Raw genomic sequence first — 17452 nt, 5'->3', positions numbered from 1 at the left:
CCACACGCTCCAGGGATCTAAACATTGTCATCACAATAAACAAAACATGCTGGAGGGATAGGCTCCTGACCCAGAGACTCCCCAGACTCTGGAATAGACTGCCCATACTTATCAAGCAGAGCACCTCTTTGGCCCTCTTCAAAAGGAACCTTGATGATTGGATGGGAGAAAGGAAATTCACCCCGGGGATCACGTCAGTCACCCTGCTAGCCATGGGTCCAGGGAAGTAAATAGTGTGGGAAGAAATAGCCAGGGAATTGTTATGGCTAGGCTTGTATAGGCCATAGGGCCGATAGCCTAGTACCAACCTATGTCGAAAATATTTTCAGTTTGCCTAAAAACGTACTATGGGAGAAGACAGTGTTTTAGCTAGTATTCAAAAGCCTGGGGGGGTGCAGACTATCCCTGGCAAAGCAGCATTGTCTGTTGACCATCTCTTTCCATGCTGACAAATTTTGCACCCCCTTAAAATACCACCAGAAACTAAGCCAGTTATTAATTACAGTCATTCAAATTGTGTTCATATTGTGGCATCATCCTTGGAGAAGGTAAAATGCTGCTCAGCGATAGGCTCATACCAGCCTGGGACATGCATTCCGAGAGCTCCATGTCTCTTTTCATTTAGTCTAGGGAGGTTTGTCTCGGGTCATTTACACCCACATGGACTGGTACTTGTCCAATGACCTGAGTGCATGCGTAATGTGGCAGATCCTAGCCCCAAATAAGCAACTGACTTTCTCCTTATTCAGCCTGGCAAGAAGGACATCAGTGTGTCTCACAATGGAGTCTCCAATGACCAGAATGTTGGACTGTGTGGTGGCTTGCCTTATGGACTTAGACGTACAGGCTCCATGAGATGTGACTGTATGCGCTGATGTAGGTGTTTTGAAGGAGTGCATTAGGGGCTGCTGAGGGTATTTGTTATGTGTACTTCAACTAAGAAGTCATTGGGGTTTAGGAAGGTTTCATTTAATTGCCTCCGCATATGTGGGTCTGTATGTCTGCTTTGAACTGAGTGTGATGGGTGCAGCGTGTGCACTACTGACAACCTTGTTGATGTTAGAAGTACTTTTATGTGAAAGCTTTGCCTCCAGTGACATTGTGTAAATATGTCTCTCACATACCATATTGGTTTGTTTGAGAATTAAATGGCTGTTAGTAAACATGAGGACATTTCTATATTGCCTCAGGATGCCCACATCCACCAAGCTGGTAAGGAAAGTAGTGGGAAATTTCATATCCATGGCAACAGACCCTTTTTAAATCGATTAACCAGTTGGAGTGAGAATATAATGCAATGTCAGGAGTACCTGATTTGCAACTCTGGGGACAGTGCTGGTCACTGCAAACTAGTGCTGTGTGCAACTAGGTATTGGTGAAATTTCAATCGTGCTTTTACAGGAAAAGTGTAACTCAAGATGTCTGTGTCTACAGGACACTGCCAAGCACTTCAGGGGAAACTAACAGATGAAGTGTAGTGTTTAGGCAGATATTCTGAAGTCAGGAACAAATCAAGCTGTACTTACTGAAAACAAAGAATTAGTGGTCAAGAATGATGAAAAGAGGGGAGTCGCATGAATGGCTACTGCCTGGCTACTACTAGTGCCGGTCTAATCACAGCTTCACTCTGCTGGGATACAATGCTCCTTTGCTTCTTCTCTCACCAGAAGCAAACATTAGCATCAATCCCAAGATGAGAAGCAAGCCATAGCCTGTTTGGTACTCCACAATCTTGTCCTAGATGATAAAGGGCCTGTAGGCTTGTTGTAGCCTTTTCCTGGTAGATGCCTTGAATAGCAACCAGATCAATCCAAGAATGTCAAGCACAGATGCTCACTGCCCATCCAAAAACAGTCAGGAATCAACACACTCTGCTCCTTCTCTTACCAGGAGCAGAATACAAGCACAAATTCCAAGCTGTCACACACTGTAAAGAAAACAAATCACAATATATGAAATAGAAGGCAGCAATAAAGTAATACAAAAATACAAAACACAAAAGCAAACTACCCTTTCCCTCACAGCTAGTTGTGGCAGAGACGGGGTGAGCTTTTCCAGTAAAGCTCTTATAAGCTCTTTCTGAAAGTTACAAGCATCTTCTGGGGTTTTGACAAATACATCCAGTTTACAATCATCAGCACATTTGGTAAATCAGAGATCCTGATTTTCATTTTTGAGATCAGAGATGTTAATGTTGAACAGTACATCACCATAGAACGTGCTGGAGGGACAGATTCATCACCCAGAGACTCCCTATGCTGTGGAACAAAATCCCGGTACATGTGAGGCAGAGCACCTCGCTGGCCTTGTTCAAGAGGAATCTTGACCAATGGATGGGAGATCGCAGATATACCCCAGGGATTACTTCAGTGTCACTGCTTGACAGAGGCACAGAAAAATGATAGGCATAGTTTTTATTCAAACTAAAGGGGTGGCGAAAGCCACATAACTATGGGCTAGGCTTATAAATGCCCTCGGGCAGATAGCCTAGTATGAACCTATGAACCAAACACAGATCTTTTCCAGACCCCCACTTGTCACATTTATCCTGTTAGAAGGGACACCTGCTACATGGACAATTTGTGTTCTTTCAGCCAGTTGACTATCCATCTTACCACATAGGGGTCAGTTTTTAAGCTCTATAGTTATTTTACAATTTTACCATGTAGTAGGGTATCAAATGCATTGGCCAAATCAAGATAAACAGTATGAACAGCATGACCACAATTGACCACTTGAGTGCGGCGATATTGTAGTTAACGGCCTCACCAGTTCGTTTTGCGCAGATGTGGGCGTGTCGCAAATTAAGTGACAACCCGGTTTTTAAAAAGTGTTCCTGATTCTTTTTGAATTTGTCCTAGAGTTTGGGTTATGGTATTAGTTTCCCGTACTTTCATAGTGTATTTAACGGATAAACGGGACCAGTTCGCGAATTGTCCTAGTGTGTTTCGTTAAGTTACTGGGGTAGAGGACTGAGCACAAATGATCAATTTCAGACTCTACGTAGGGAAGAAATTAAGTGCATCATGTATCAAAAAAAGTATGCAAGGATTATAGATTTCCCTTGAAGTTGTTGGAAAGAGTACGCTGCTGTAGTTAGCTTAACAAGCTAATGTAAGTGAAATATCATACTGCACCCTGTAGCTTGTGTTTTGCCTTATGATGTCAACAGGAGCATTAAAAAAGGGATTTGCTTTGACAGACTTGTGTGCGCATTAAATAACATCAGTTGTATGGGGGTGGGGGGTTACAATTTTTTTATATATTTTTTTTTATTAGGTTTTATTAGGTTTCTGTTTCTCAAATGTACTATTGTTTGAGTATCAAAACTGCCATTTCTCCGGCTACTTTGCAAACCTAATCACATCTTCTTTTAGGTCCCCTCCCCACCACTACACATTTCTACTGATAACTGAAGCTGATCATTCCAGAGCAAGGCCCAGTACTGCTGACTTGTAGGTATAGCAGGAGAGCTAGCAGTCTGGGATTTCAGTACAACACACCTCACAAAGAGTTTCAGCCGTACCTTATCCATTGCAGCATGCCCAGTAGTTTTCCCTGTGGAGTGAAGTCAATGTCAGTGAATTTTTTCTTTGGTTGTACATTCGGAGGGAATGCATATTCATGAATGACATATCATGGGGGGTGGGTTTGGGGCGGGGCTTGCTACTGCACATCTGGTGAGGCCCTCAACTACAATATCGCCGATTTAACAGGCACATTAAGCCAAATTATTACGGCTTGAGCCTAATGAGATTTTTGATATCATAATTACTGAGACTGGTAATAATTCACTCTTTGACATAAGGCTGTTAGGTCTGTAATTTCTGAGGTCCATGGTGGGTCCACCCTTTCTTGAGGGGGGGGGGGACAACACGACAGCCATATACTAGGATTTGGAAACACAGCCTGTGGGTAAGCGTAGCATGAACAGGTCAATAAGGGGTTAATCAAATGCATGCTTGACACTGTGTACCAAGCAACCCAGTATGTTAATAAGCTCCACAGAGGAAGCATTTCTGGTCTTTGAGACTACCTTAAGAACATGTTCCTTTGTTATGGTAGGGGTTTTCTGAGATATGTGGAATCGGGATGGGAATTTCGGAAGAGAAGTTTGCAGTAAAACTTTTTTGCTAGTACATTTACAATATCATCTGGCTTGGAGTGGAATCCCCATTGTAGAAAAGTTCAGAGAACTGTTGATCACCATTTCTTAGTTTTCTAAGTTAGCTAAAGAGGGATTTTTTACTTACCCTTCACCTTAGACACTGATCTCCATTTGTGGGCTGCTCTGATCATCTTTACAGTGCTACTTAGTTTCTTGGTGAGATTTTGTTTCTACTGTCCTCATACTGGGATGTTCTAGCCTTACCTTGTGTTTTAAGGAGTTTCTTCCCCACTGTATAAAATTTACTTAATGTAACTGACCACCAGGGGAATTATTTTTACATCTCCATTGTGTTTGACTCTAGTTGGGACTGCTGGATTAGTGCATTAATCTAAATGGGCATTAACGATCCTTTTTACCAGGCTGCGCATTTGGGGTCGATTGTAGTAATGCCATGAGTAAATTTAGTGATTTTTATCATATAAATTATGTAAAATTTGACTTTTTGTACTCTTTAAAGAGGGTGGTTGGTGTTAGTTTCTGGGAGAATAGAAGTTCTGAGGGTACATGTTTTCAAGTCAACAACTGCACATAATTGGTGCAGGACAGACTAGAGGGGTAAAAACAGGTGGGCTGTATTACTGAGGACCAGCTCAAGAATGTGTCTGCCTTTAATGGTTCTAGGACACGCTAATCCAGAGAGTTTCTGTTTATCAAAACTAAAATTCTTTAAGCCATACCTCTCAACTTCCAAGAACAAGAAAGCTGGACAAAGCCAAAAATAACAGGGAGAAAAATCCCAAAATCAGGGACAAGCTTTAAATGTTACCCTATAAACTTACGTTGCTAAAATGACAGGATTTGTGTTAATATGCATTTTCTAAAGGATATGACATCTGAAACTCAAATGTATGCAGATAAATAAAACAAAATACATTATGATGCAAAAATCTGGACAGTTAAGAAGTATACCTTAAGCATACCCTACATTAGAGGTGCAAGTGCTCCATATCTATGGGTGGGCAACTGAAGTCACCAATGATCACTTTTAGGAATATCTTCTAGAACTTCCAGAAAGTTTGCATGATCATATGGAGATAATAATGGGAATCTGTAACAGAATACGAGTTGGAGGCTTGCTTTGCCAAAGGTAAGCTGGAGTTGTAAGAGCTCCTTATTGGGGTCTCCGAGTATCCAACTACCCTACTACCTGGACTTCAGACAACTAGCTACTGCCCACAACATAATTTACAAACCTCATGCCTGTCTTGCACTAAACTGTCTTCTTCCTTCCTATCACACAAACAGACCCCTTTGTTCTAAAAATAAATAACTTTTCACCATCTACAAACCCGAAACACAATTGGAAATAGCCTTTACTGCTACTAGAACTGTAACCTACTGTCCTTCCGTCCAGCATCTTAATCTCATGGCTCTGCTTATGCTGTTCACCCAGATGAACATACATATTGTCTACTTTTCTCCACCCCTAAACAGATTCTCTACCCATCTCCACTTGGCTACCCTGCCCTCCCTACTACTTTACATGACCTAATTTCTCTCCCCCATCATATTTACAACTGAACTAAACTCATGACTTTTACTTATTGCTTCTGTGAATTGCTAAAAGAACACTCTCCAGAATTGTACATATTTTTTTTCTCATTGTTCTCTTTGTAACATTTTTAGTACATCATCTCTGTGCCTTACAATATTGTTTATTTATTGAAATGTATAATTTCAGCTGTTTCTTATAGGTTCATAGGTTGGTACTAGGCTATCGGCCCTAGGGCCTATACAAGCCTAGCCATAACAATTCCCTGGCTATTTCTTCCCACAATATTTACTTCCCTGGACCCCACTCTAACAGGGCAACTGACGTGATCCCAGGGGTCCCATCCAATCGTCAAGGTTCCTTTTGAAGAGCGTCGGGGAGGCGCTCTGCTTGACATGTATGGGCAGTCTATTCCACAGTATAGGGAGTCTCTGGGTCAGGAACCTATCCCTCCAGCATGTTTTCTTCATTGTGATAATGTTTAGATCCCTGGAGCATGTGGCTCAGAGAGAGTAGGATTTCTTTAAGTGGAGCATGTCCAACAGCTCAGGGTTTGACATGGCCTTGTATGTTAAGCATATATCGCCTCTGAGTAGACGATATGCACAGAGTATAGCTGGAGTTTTTTTTAAACTGTCAGCACAGGGCATCTGCTTTAGGCCTGTGATTCTTTTAGTGAGGTATTTCTGCGGCCTTTCCAGCTGTTGCAGATGTCTTGTGAGGTACATACCAAACGGGGCGTTGTACTCTACAATGGGTCAAATGAGGGATGAGTACAGTGGGATAATGACCTCTTTTTTTCTGGATGAAGAGCCCTTAGTGATGACAGGTTTTTGATTTTTTTTTTAATTTTTGTTAAAAGTGGAGCTTTTCTCCCTAGGCCTCTGCTGAAAATGGTCTTTTGTGACCCAATCGGACTTTCCTGGTAAATAAATGGCAATAAATAAATTAGTCAGATGTGATACAGTCCCTGACAAATATGGATAATGCGCAGCATTTTTTTTGCGCTGGTAGTGAATGCACAGTAGGCACAAAAATCAGGTACCACCGTACCTCTCAAGTGTGCATCGTTACAACAAATGTTTCTCATTTCAGGTCTTAAAAAAGTCAATTTTTCCTCATTGTTCCACATTGCTTTTTTAAAGGGTCTGTCAGTGTTAAGAACTTTTTTGACCGATATCCATGGTAAATAAAAATCATATTAATTCAAAAGAACATTTTATAAGTATGAAGTAATGCATCTAACCATTCTGTGGACTTCCTAGTTGAAGTTGTTAGGGCGATATTGTACTTGAGGGCCTCACCACTTCGTTTCGCGCAGAAGTGGGCATATTGCGAATTGAGTGACAGATGCGGTGGACCCAGGCTGTGCAATAGTCTGTAAATTACGAAAAACTGACCTGTGACGGTCCTATTCTCAAAACAATCGTTTCACTGTGCGTGGAGTCAAATGTAACTAATTCAGGAAGTTTTATAAAACATCAATACTCGGCGGCTTTTACAAGTATAGCTGTATTAATCGCTATTATAAATAAGCCAGACTTCATGCTACATTTTCAAAAGTCTTATCGATTACATTTACCTTTATATATATGTTCCGGTCTGGTCTCAAAAAAAAAAAAAAGTAGGTACGAATGTGTGTGTGTGTGGAAGCTGAAATAACCAGTAATAAAAGAAGTGGACATAAGAGCGTAGAAAGAAAGTACCACAGTCTTACCTAAAGCTTCCTCCTCAGGGTCACAACGTGGAGCACAGTGTGCTCATAAAATAAATGTACTCAGAATAAGCACAGATGTTCATAGGTAAGTACTAGGCTATCTGCCCAGGGGCATTTATAAGCCTAGCCAACCTGGGCCTCTGTCTAACAGGGCTCCTGAAGTGATCCCAGGGTAGAACTTATGATTACCCATCCACTTATCAAGATTTCTCTTGAAGAGGGTCAGAGAGGAGCTCTGTCAAATATGGATTGGGATTCTATTTCAAGAGTGAGGGGAGTCGCTGGGACAGGAAGCTATCCCTCCAGTATGTCCTGTTTATTGTTGTGCATAGGTTCAAGTCGCTAGAACGAGTGGTTCTGAGGGATCTAATTTTTTTGAGGTGAAGCATATCCATTAGTTCAGGGTTTGACATGACCCTGTAGATCAAGTATAGGTCGCCTCTGAGCAGACGGTAAGCGACTCAGAAGAGCTGGAGCTTTTTTAGTCGTGCTTCATAGGGTAATTGTTTAAGGCCCTTAATCCTCTTAGTGAGGTACTTCTGTGGTCTTTCTAGTTGTTGCAGGTGTCTAGTGAGGTACATCCCAAATGGGGCATTGTACTCTATTATGGGCCTAATGAGTGAGGAGTAAAGGGGCACAATCACCTCCTTGGATCTGGATGAGAAACCCTTTGTGATCAGGTGTGCCACATAGAAGGATTTCCTGACCGTTTTGGCTATGTGGTTCTCAAAGGAGAGCATGCTATCTACTTGGGTACCCAGGGCCCTAATTACTTCTTCTGTACTTGGTGGATTCCCATCTATGTGGTAGTTTGTAGGTACTTTGTTTTTCCCAAATGGGATTACTATGCATTTTTTGGCATTTAGCTTGAGGCCGTGACTTTGACACCATGTGTTTGTCTCGGAGACCTTTTTGCAGGATGTCTGTGTCAGCCGGAGAGTAAATTATTGCACCCAATTTACAGTCATCTGCAAACTTGGTTAGCCACAGTCCCTTCGTATTTGCCTGTACTTCGGAGAAATATATACCGAACAGGAGGGGTCCCAGGACTGACCCCTGTGGGACTCCACTTGAGAATGATTTAGAGTCAGACATGGCGCCTGCCACTCTTACCGTGGGGGTTCTGTCTGAGAGCCAACTGGCAACCCATCTCGTGACATGGGGGTTGATATTTAAGCTGGTGAGTTTGTCTATGATTCCCGAGTGTGGGATGGTGTTGAACGCCTTAGCGAGGTCCAGATATGCTGTGAGGACCACCTTCCCTTTATCTATGGCCTCGGTGACTGTTTTGAAGAAGTCGTCCAAGTTCAGTAGGCAAGATCTGCCTTTAACAAAGCCGAACTGGGTGGGGTCCAGTGTCTGCAGGTTCCCAATGTCCCTGTTAATGAGCTCCATGACAATGCTTTCCATGGCTTTGCAGACCAAGCTAGTCAAGCTTATAGGGCGATAGTTCCCAAGATCACTTGTGCACCACCTTTGGAGTGGTACAACTGTTGTTGTACGCCATTCTTTGGGTACATAGCCTGTAGAGAGGCTGAGTTTGAATAGTGTTTTGAGATGGGGGGTTAGTTCATTTTGAAGCTCGTGTAAGGCACAACCTGGGATACCATCTGGTCCCATTGATGCTGTGTTTTTGGCCTTTGCAAGGGCTGTCTTTACTTGTGTGTCTGAGATATCTGGAGCACCACATTCTACTGGGAAGGGTGCTAGCCCCTTTGGTGGAGAGGGGGGATGAAGTTTGCACTGAACTTGTCAGCCAGGATGTTGGCAATGTCGGTTGGTTCAGTGTATTTATGGCCATTATGCACTAGCTCGGAGCATATCTGAGAGTTTGCCCCTAGACTCTTGACATAGTTAAAGAAGGCCTTGTGGTTATCCTTAGAGTCATTGGCTATTTTTCTTTCGAAGTTGGCCTTGGATGATTTAATGAGGGAGCGCAGTTTTTTACTGATGTTAATCAGAGATGCCTTCTTATTTTGGGTTTTTGTTCTATCTTGCAGGAGTTTCCTCCTTCTGTTGTAAGGTTTATTTATGGCTGGGGTCCACCAGACTGGCTTCCTCTTTTTTGAGGAGTTGGTCTTGGTTTTACTTGGGATGGCTCGGTCCATGCATTCTTGAAGGTGCTCATAGAATGTGCTTGTAAAGGATTCTGCCGATGAGTCATCATTTTCCATTTGATTGGGAGCTTTGAAACTTCCCACCTCGGTCTTGAGGAGTGTGAAGTTGGCTTTAGAGAAGTTTTTTACCTTGATTTCCTTGACTGTGTGGGGGGGGGGGGGTCGGGATGTGGATGTCCAGTGTGATTAGTTTGTGATCTGATCTTACCAATGACAAGTTTACCTCAGGTGTGGAACATAGGTTCCCAAACAAGGACCAGCAAACAAGGCACCTAATTATAGAATACAGGTTCTTATGACAGACCGGTTTCGGCTGATTTAATACAGAGCCTTCATCAGTGTAAAAGATTCATACAAAAAAGAACCATTTTATAAACAGTTGGATGGAACATGTAATTAATTACAATGCTCATTTAGACCTGGCTTAGAGAGACCACCAAGCTTAATAATCCATTTTTCTCCATGGAATTCAGTAAATCATGCCAACCTAATTTATTTCTGGGTCTATTTATTTTATCTATAATGGTGAAACTAAAACATGCATTAATGTGTATTAATGAAGGTTTATAAAGAGCATTGTTTTCTCTCTTATTTTTCATATCACTGAGATGTTCAGATATTCTGAATTTTAAGGGTCTTGAAGTTTGACCAACATAAAATGCAGGACAATTGCACTTGGACTCCAGTCCGAGGAACAATTGGCAAAAAATGTTATGTCATACACTACAGGGGTGTTCTGACTACTGAAATGTTTTGTTGTAAGTAACTTGGCACAATGTGTGCAATGTCCACAAGGAAAACAGCCCAGTAAAGGTTCACCTGATAATGTGGTTTGTGTAGTATTGGTACTTCTGGCTTCAAAATGTTTAAAATGATTGAAAAAAGCAGATAAATTTCTGCCTTTACGAAAGGCATCTGTCACCAATTATTTCACATATTAATAAATTCCAGTTTTGCTGGACAGTATTAATATGTTGGTACTGCGTCCATAAGTGGTTATGAGTCTGGGCGGTTTGGAATTTGATTGAGTCCTATTTTTATAAATAAGATCATCCCTTTTCATATTGTCCACTGTATGTTTGGTGTGTAATAATTGACCCAATTTATAACCCAGGTCATGAAATCTGAGAACTAAATCGTCCCTAAATCGTGTATAGGTGTGTTTGTCAGAACAAATGCGCTTAACATGCATAAACTGAGATTTGGGAGTGTTTTTGCAAATGTGGGGAGGGTGAAAGCTGGAGGCATGGAGGAGTGAATTATTCTCAGGGAATTTGCGATAAATTTCTGTAGTTAACGTATGATCAGATGTGCAGAAAACCAAAACATCCAAAAAAATCATTTTATTTTTATCATAGTTATGAAAATAAATGGGGAATCGAATTCTCTGTCAAGTATGCGTTAAATTCCAAAAGATATTCAGAATCCGCCCTCCATACCAACCAGCAGTCATCCAGATATCTACGCCAGATGTCCATTTCTTCTATATAGATATTATGCGAAGTATCATAAATGACCTGTTCTTCGAAATATGCCATGAACAAATCTGCATATACAGGAGCAAAGGAAGCTCCCATTGCTGTCCCCTTTGTTTGCAAATAACAATTACCTTTGAAAAAGAAAACATTCTTGGTCAATACATGTTCGGTCAAACACAACAAAAGAGTATTGAAGCCAGGTTTATATAATTCAGTCCTATTGAGCCAATATTCTAAGGCATCCAATCCAGCCCAGTGGGGAATGTTGGTATACAGTGATGTGACATCCACTGTACAACGTAACCACTCTGGTTCTAACTGTGTTTCGGAAATGATTTGAAGAAATTCCGTGGTGTCTCTGATCCTTGCTCCAACACATTTTAAAAGTGGCTGTAAATATTTGGTTAAAAAGGGCGTTTGAGTTTATAAACTCAAGGAAGCGTTGGGCTAGGGCGTTTGAGCTTGAGTAGTTTTCCCAGTCAATGTTTGGATAGTTGAAGTCACCCAGTAGCATGGTGTTGGGTAGAATCTTCATACTTTCTAATGTTCTTAGGAATGCTGCGTGAGCGTCCTGAGACAAGGTGGGAGATCTGTAGCAAGCTATAAATTGAACAGTCAATTTACCCGCTGTCATTGCACTTGGACGGTCACAGATTCCACGTGCTGTGCTACTAGCCCGGAGGTGTGGGTGTTCTAGATGAATATGGACACACTCCCTCCTTTTGTGTTCCGGTCCTGGTTTTGGGACCTAAAGGTATGGTAGGAGTTGTAGCCTGGTAGTGCTGGGGTGCTCTCTGGAGCCTTGAACCAGGTTTCTGTCACTGCACATACGTGGATTTCTTCCATACTAAGGAGAGCCTCGAGCATAGCTCTCAACCTTCCATCTCGCCTTCATAATGTGGTAAAAATGGGCAAAATGTGGAACACATACTAATGGCTTACTAACAACATTAACCGGGAAGGTCATAGGATGGTTAAAATATGCTGGTTTTACTTATAAAGAAGATCCTTTAATGAATTAATATGATTAATTACTATTTACCATGGATTTCACTTAAAAAAATTCCTAACACAATGTGTGACAAACTTTTTCAATGTGGGACTTTAAGGAACAAACTTTTTAAGACCCCAAATGAGGTACGTTCCCCGTAATGAGGTACACTTGAGAGGCATGCTAGACTTACGGCGTTGAGCAGCATTACCCTCAGTTTTGGTTTATTATTGTTGTTTATGGAGGCGGGTTTGTCTTTTGAGCCTTGCCTAAAAAAGGCAGTATTGGGGCGGCCATGTAATCATTTTTTGGCGATATTGTACTTGTAAGGACTCCCACTGTGAAACTATTGTTTTCTTTTTACATTTTGTTGTACGTTCGGAGGGGATGCATATTCATGAATGACATATCACGGGGTGGGTTTTAGGCGGGGCTTGCTAATGCGCATCTTGTGAGGCCCTCAAGTACAATATCGCCCTCTCGGCGATGAGAGCAATGAATCAAATATAACTAGGGCATAACTCTGTACTGAACACCAACTTATTAAATTTCTACAGTTACCACTATGGCAATAAAGAGCTTAGCCATAAATTAATACTCGATCGTACATACATGGGATGATGTTACTTAAACTTATTACAGGTTTACCAGCTAGTTTAGTTTTGTGTGCTGATCCCAATGAGGCTCCGGGAGCGTGCACAAAATTACACTGTGGACGGGGTTTGCTACTGCGCATGCGGGGTGGAGATGCATGTTGCAATAGTAAATACTTCTGTCAATTCTTTCTGCATGTCAGCTTCTTTTAGTCCTTACCTGTGATGAGCTGTTCGCATCTCCAGAAGTAGTCCTCGTACGACGAGTAGTCATTGTCTATGGTGTTGGCCCCCACACTCCTGCTCTCTAACCAATGCACGGCTGCCAGTCCTCTCGCTGTTACTTTCAGGGATCGAACACTGATTGTCCTGATCAGCTCGAGCAGCACATAGCCCGAAATAAACTCACCCGGGAGGAGCACCTGTCCCTGCCTATGCTCTCTGCTACTGTTTAGATGGACCGAAAACCTCCGGATCCTGCCGAACTTCATCTGGTCACATAAGCGTTTTTCGGTGCTTTACTTGTAGAAAAATAGGAAGTGTTGTTAAGCAGAGTGAAAAGTTTCGTTAAGTTGCAGGAGTCTGCCCTCCTCTCGTTCATGCAACCAAACCTTTCCAAAGATATCTGGTCAAGTTCAGAGTACAGCTTTACTTAAACGTCTGTGAATAAAGGCGCCCATTGATTCGGGTCGTGCAATTTGTTGCAATTAATGCTTTAGTTACAGTGGTGGTATAACGTAGGCTGACACTGCATGGCTATGAACCAATTTCTGTGCAAGATCCTAGAAAATATAGTGCCCAGATGCAATGTATTACATGCACACGCCCTTCTGTGCGGACTAGCCTTCCCAGTCAGTCCACTGAATTTTCAGCTCGCACTTTGTTTTCAATGAGAATCTGACTTGGACTGCATTTCCATCGGTGTTCAGATGAAAGGCTTGTAAACCAGTGATGATCAGTTTAAATCTAAGAGGTTCACTGACTTGGGTCAACATCTTTTCCTTCCTGTGTTTTCCTATGAATTCACAAAAGAATCTACAAGTTGTCATCTCAGCAGCCAATAACAGACCCACGTTTTGGTCACGTGGCAGCAATGCAATTTGGGCGTGGCGCACTTTTGTGTCCCTTTAAATTTGGCGAACGCTCAGTGCCGACCTGGCGTTACTAAGCTGAAATAGACGTGTTGTGTACCAGTTACAGGTTCCTAACAGGTGACATCGCGTTACCAGCGTAGTCCAAGTTTTGGTTAAAGCCCCCAAAGGCCTAGAAGCAAACTTAAATGTAGTTACGTGGTGACTTTAATTTTCAATGCTTTACCGCACCAAAAAAATCGTGAGGACTAAAGTTTGCAAAAATTTGGAAGTTCTGTGAAATTCTGGATAGTTCAGATGTATGCTGGCAAGGACTGGGCTAACAAGAAAGGAAAATAATGCATGTGAAATGAAGTGTGTTAATCTTCAACGTATCGTCTTTTGCAAAGCTGTAAAAAAAAAAAGGGAAGCGAGAATTGTCGAGTAACTTTTGGGTGTGGCAAAGTCGATTCACCTGGCGACTGGTGTTGATTGACAAGCGCGCCGCGTTCACTCAAAACGGGACCGCCTTTCCTGCTATTTCAGCAATGCATACACTGTACGTGCCTGTTCATAGTAGTAAGCTAACTGCCCATGCAAGCCATTTTAAGCTTAGCCAATTATCCCTTTTGAGACTCAAACCGTGCACCTTGTGTTTGTAAGGCAAACACCTTAACCATTAGGCCACCGTCTCAATCCCTATATTATGTATATAAGTAGAAACTGGCATTACGTCTGAAATGTATAGATTTTCGCCGTATAGTTTTGGTCCGTTTTTCATAAAATTGTGGTTTTCTGGCAAATTAGTGGCAAACCATTAAAGACTGAAGTTAGAAAATAATGGCAAACATTTGAGTTTTAGACTTCATACCCTTCAGAAAATTAATTCTAATGCAAAACCTGTTAATCTGTCAACTTTCTAAGTTTGTAAGAGCAATATTTAAAAAAAAAAATGTTCCCTATTTGTACCACTTTTTTCATGGCTTTGTCCAGATTTCTTCTTCTTCTTAAGAGGTTGAGAGCTATGGCTGGCAATGGTTTATAGCAAGACATATTAATAGATATATTACAGATTATATAATAGATATTTGTATTTATGTTAAGGTTGGAAACTCTTCATGTTAAAAATTCTGGACGTACATCGTGAAAGCAAAAATGCATATAATTTTGGTACCCGAAATGAAGACATTTGCTTAATAATACCATTAGTCTGTCTCTGACATTATTTTTCTTAACTGCAACTTACCTTTCTTACTTTTTTTCTGGTTGCAAACTATAAAGATTTTGCACTTACCCAGCTATGAAACAAAACATACCCACAGGTATGCTTTGTCCTGCAAAATGTCACATTTCTACAAAAAAATGCCCCACTTTAGGCATTTGAAAAGGTGGCAATTGGCAACCCTAACTGCATCACATTAGTGGACATGCTTAGCTGACTATCTGAAAGTACTTAATACATTATTCTGCTTAATACTGAGATGTAGTGCAACCTAATACATGCATTTGTAAAATGTATTGTTGGCTGTCACCTGTCAGGAACGTGATGCTTGAATCATCTTGCCGTAGGATGTGGGTAAACATTTGCAGATAATCTTCCTCATGATGTACAGACTAAATAAAGCTAATTGAGAAAACAACCAATAAATGTACCTGAAAACGATCACTGGAAGACATAGGGTGGACACAACAGAAGGAGACTCAAAACTGGCATACCCAAAAGTGGAGACGGTAAAAATTAAAATAAATATATAGAAAAGTAACAATGAAAGTAAATCATTTTGCTCAATTCACTAATACTGAAAAGGAAACTGACAGTACTCCATGGTTGCAAAATTCTGAAAAAAAAAGATGCTGAGCTGACATTAGGTGACTTCAATCAAATTATGTGAAGAGTGTAGGTGCTAGAGACTCGCAGGGTTTTTATTTCATTGAAATGTACACATTCACACATGACAGCAGAGAAACCTCTCCAGTCCTAGCCAAAGAGATTAATTATCCTGATAGACTTGTCTAAGCAGTTGATAGAATTCTCTGTCTTATACACACACCAAAAACATGAACACACGTTTAATATGACATTTTATTTTACTTGCTGCTGACTACAAGGCTGTACTTGAAGTCCTAAAGTCTAACCAATAACCCATTGCCTGGCCTGCACATCCTCAAAAAATCACCACTTTGGTCTTTGTATTGTAATATTTATTTATTTTATTTTACATTTGTTGACCGGGATAGTCCGACTGGATATATGTCCATTTTCAGCCGAGGCCCGGGGAGAAAAGCTTCAAGGTTGACAATGACAAACAAAGTTGCTTACATTCATGAGCACATCAATAACAATGGTAGTTACAGAAGAACATATATACAGTAGGTATATACATACAGTAGTTCTATACATACAATAGGTATATACATACAGTGTATACATACAGTAGGTATATACATACAGTATTTGCATTTCTTGCAGAGGGTACATTACATGACATATTCAGACTAGATCAGGTACAAATTCTGGCTAGGAATGTTTGTGTGTTGACAATCTGGCTAAAGCAGATAATTGAGGTTCGTTTCCTGCTATACGACCATACTCACTATGACTGGGGAAAGGCTAGACCTATTTTGTATGAAACTAGCATGCTTAGTACATCTTTAATCATCATGTTTTACTCTTTTATTATAACATATAATATTATAATAAAATGATGAACACAACTGATTTCAGACTGCACAGGTATTTTTCTGATGCCTTAGGACTTTATTGTTTTGTATTTGGTACCACTGGCCAAATGTATTTTCTATGAATCTGGGTTTCAATGTAGTTTCACTGAATATGAGTTTTAAGGCCAGAGATGTTTCCTGTTGCTTTATTGTTTAGCAAATGGCTATCAGTATTTGTGCTATAAAATTTGAAATAAAAGTTTTACATTAAATCCAAATGTCTGTAATCATTATAGAATAAAAGGTACTTGTGTATTATTGCAGCCACATTCGTACCACCTCGTTTTTTGCCATTCTGCTGTTTGCAGTACAGTATTTTCGTAAAAGTGATAAAGTCATTGTACTGTGGACAAAAGTACTCAATTTAAACATTAAACAGAGGTTCCTTTATCCATACATCCTCTGTGTTATTGTATTCATTTTTTAGTTTTGAGTTAGTTATAATGATCCATTCAACAGGTAAAAGTGTAGGTGTGTAGCATGGAGTGCACTGACAGTGGAAAGGAAATGAGTGGATGTAGTGGGAACAGTGAGACAGGTACTGGGGAGATTTGGCCGCAAATGTCTGCATAACGGTTGTGGTGGTGTTTTGGTAGTGGAAGTGTGAGTTAGAGTAACGGAGCCAGTAGAAGACAGTCTGCCACTACCTATAACACATTAACTGTATTTTCGCAAGATGTCCAGATTTTCACTTCAAAAATTCAGTCTGTTCCTCATAAAAAATTATGTTTTCTGGCTAATCGTTTGGATAATCTAAGGAATAAAATTACTACATAATGACACACACTTTATTTTCTGACCATACCATTTAGAAAATACATTGTAACACAAGATGAGTTATTCTAGCTACTTTCTAAGTTTGTAAGACACTGTTTAAAGTCTATCCCTATTTTAACCCTTCGTCCCACAATTATGTATGGTTTTGTCCAGATTCCTTGAGCTAAAAGGTTGAGAGGTATGACTTTACACGAGGTGGCGTTCCTCATCTTAGAAAGGAAAGGTTGACAGCTATGGCTATCGCTGCTTACATATTATCGAGTTGTTTGGAATGTGGTTGTGATAATAAGTAAGTACCGAAGAAAATAGTACGCACACTGACGGT

At 40.8% G+C, this 17452-nt stretch overlaps 1 protein-coding gene across 1 annotated transcript in view; it reads right to left on the bottom strand.

Moving 5' to 3' along the window:
- The window catches only part of ARRDC2 (arrestin domain containing 2), a 127098-nt gene extending 113501 nt beyond the window's left edge, over positions 1-13597 (bottom strand). The window contains exon 1 of the mRNA XM_044090754.1: positions 12780-13597. Coding sequence (XP_043946689.1) covers positions 12780-13050 — 271 coding nt within the window. The 5' untranslated portion in view covers positions 13051-13597. The remainder of the gene's footprint in view (positions 1-12779) is intronic.
- Positions 13598-17452: the final 3855 nt, after the last annotated feature.

This window comes from Protopterus annectens, chromosome 13.part0 (assembly GCF_019279795.1).
Source record: "Protopterus annectens isolate FY-2018-M chromosome 13.part0, PAN1.0, whole genome shotgun sequence".
NCBI lineage: Eukaryota > Metazoa > Chordata > Ceratodontiformes > Protopteridae > Protopterus > Protopterus annectens.
This window is presented reverse-complemented; position numbering and strand designations above follow the sequence as displayed.